Source organism: Erigeron canadensis, chromosome 8, assembly GCF_010389155.1.
Source record: "Erigeron canadensis isolate Cc75 chromosome 8, C_canadensis_v1, whole genome shotgun sequence".
NCBI classification, from domain to species: Eukaryota; Viridiplantae; Streptophyta; class Magnoliopsida; order Asterales; family Asteraceae; genus Erigeron; species Erigeron canadensis.
The window spans coordinates 49,477,641-49,479,276 of NC_057768.1; the positions used below are offsets into that span (position 1 = coordinate 49,477,641).

A 1,636-nucleotide genomic window follows, 5' to 3' on the forward strand; every position below is an offset into this window, starting at 1 on the left:
CTAACTATATCTATCTAAAACAGTTAACTATCTCTTAATTGAAAACACTTGATTTTTTTTCCTTTCCATTTAGAGGCAATTCTAGTGTGGAATAATTAGTCGATAAATAGAACGCCTGCAGTTCTCCCCAGCCACTTAATTTCAATTCAATAATACTATGTTAAAATTACCAAAAGGGCCCTAACTATATCTATCTAATTGAAACAATCAATCAGTACTGTATACGTACATAATGAGGGCCTCTTCTTCCGTCACAGCAACCTCTGGTAGTAGTGGTGCCGCCACTACAGGGAGACACCCGACTTATCGCGGCATACGGAGTCGTAGTAACGGGAAGTGGGTTTCGGAGATACGGGAGCCGCGTAAAAGCAAACGCATATGGCTTGGGACTTATGCCACCCCAGAGATGGCTGCCGCGGCTTATGATGTGGCTGCTCTGTCACTCAAAGGCACCGATTGCATGTTGAATTTCCCAGATTTTGCCGGGTCCTACTCCGTGCCGGCTTTGCCAGAGCCTGCTTTGATAAGGACCGCGGCTGGGGCTGCAGCCCAACTGATGAGGTCAGCAGCAGCAGCAGCTGCCGCTGATGATCGAAGGAGCTCGTTATTAATAGTAGATGATCATGATCATGATCATGAGCAGCAGCTGCATCATGTGGATGTCGATGAAGATACCCTTTTCGGGATGCCGAATCTGTTGGCGGATATGGCGGAAGGAATGTTGATGAGCCCGCCACCGCAAATCACTACCGATTATCCATCGCAGGGGCCCTCTACTGATTGTCATAATTTGTGGAATTATTGATAAATTAATTAGTCGTATAGTACGTGGTACCCTGCAAGTGGTCTACCTCTGCATGCATATGCATATGCTCCTACACGGATCTTTTATAGTTTTATATATACATATAAAAGATCGAGCCGGTCTTTTTGTTTAGCATAGAGACGGTTGACTACCGGTTTCCATGACAGAAACTAGTAGCCATATAGACCGATTGTTTAATCGGTCTTTATGATCCATGATCAATCTCTATATGAGTAGTGTATAACGCATTTGTCCAACGCGCTCTGAAAATTTTGCATGCATAGTAGTGTTTCTTTGATTGGTGTGGTAAGCAGATTTGTAAAACAAGTAAACCGGCCTGCTTTGCTGGCTGATGTTCGTGGGACATATATGTTTTCCATGTGAATTTTTTACCCCTGTTTTTGTTTTGGGTTTTTTTAGCTTTCCTTATTGCGTTATATTTATAATAAAATCATGGGTTTGTTAAAACAAGTTTAAAGGTGGACTTTTAATATAGAAAGATATAAATTTTTTTATCTATGTTTTATGCTTTTAACATTTTTCTAAAATTCTTAATATTTTTATTCTACAATTAGTCATTTCGTAAATGATTTATTTTTAGGATAATAATATATATTCTCTTAAATTATTAGTCTAAATATCCTTCTCATAATAAAGTGACTAGATTTTAAACCCGTGTCCAGCATTGGACACGGAAATTACGATATTATCAATATTAGAACTTCATACATTTAATTCATAAAACCTTATAATTTTGAAGATATACGGTTCTAAGTGTTATACTTTGCAAGTTGCAATAAAATAATCACAGGTTCGTCACTGTCATTATTA

At 38.6% G+C, this 1,636-nt stretch overlaps 1 protein-coding gene across 1 annotated transcript; it reads left to right on the forward strand.

The window, feature by feature from the left end:
* The first annotated feature begins 232 nt into the window (after window positions 1–232).
* Window positions 233–805, forward strand: LOC122611041 (ethylene-responsive transcription factor ERF026-like). Its single transcript, XM_043783993.1, has one exon. The coding sequence runs from the start codon at window positions 233–235 to the stop codon at window positions 803–805; it is 573 nt and encodes a 190-aa protein (XP_043639928.1).
* Window positions 806–1,636: the final 831 nt, after the last annotated feature.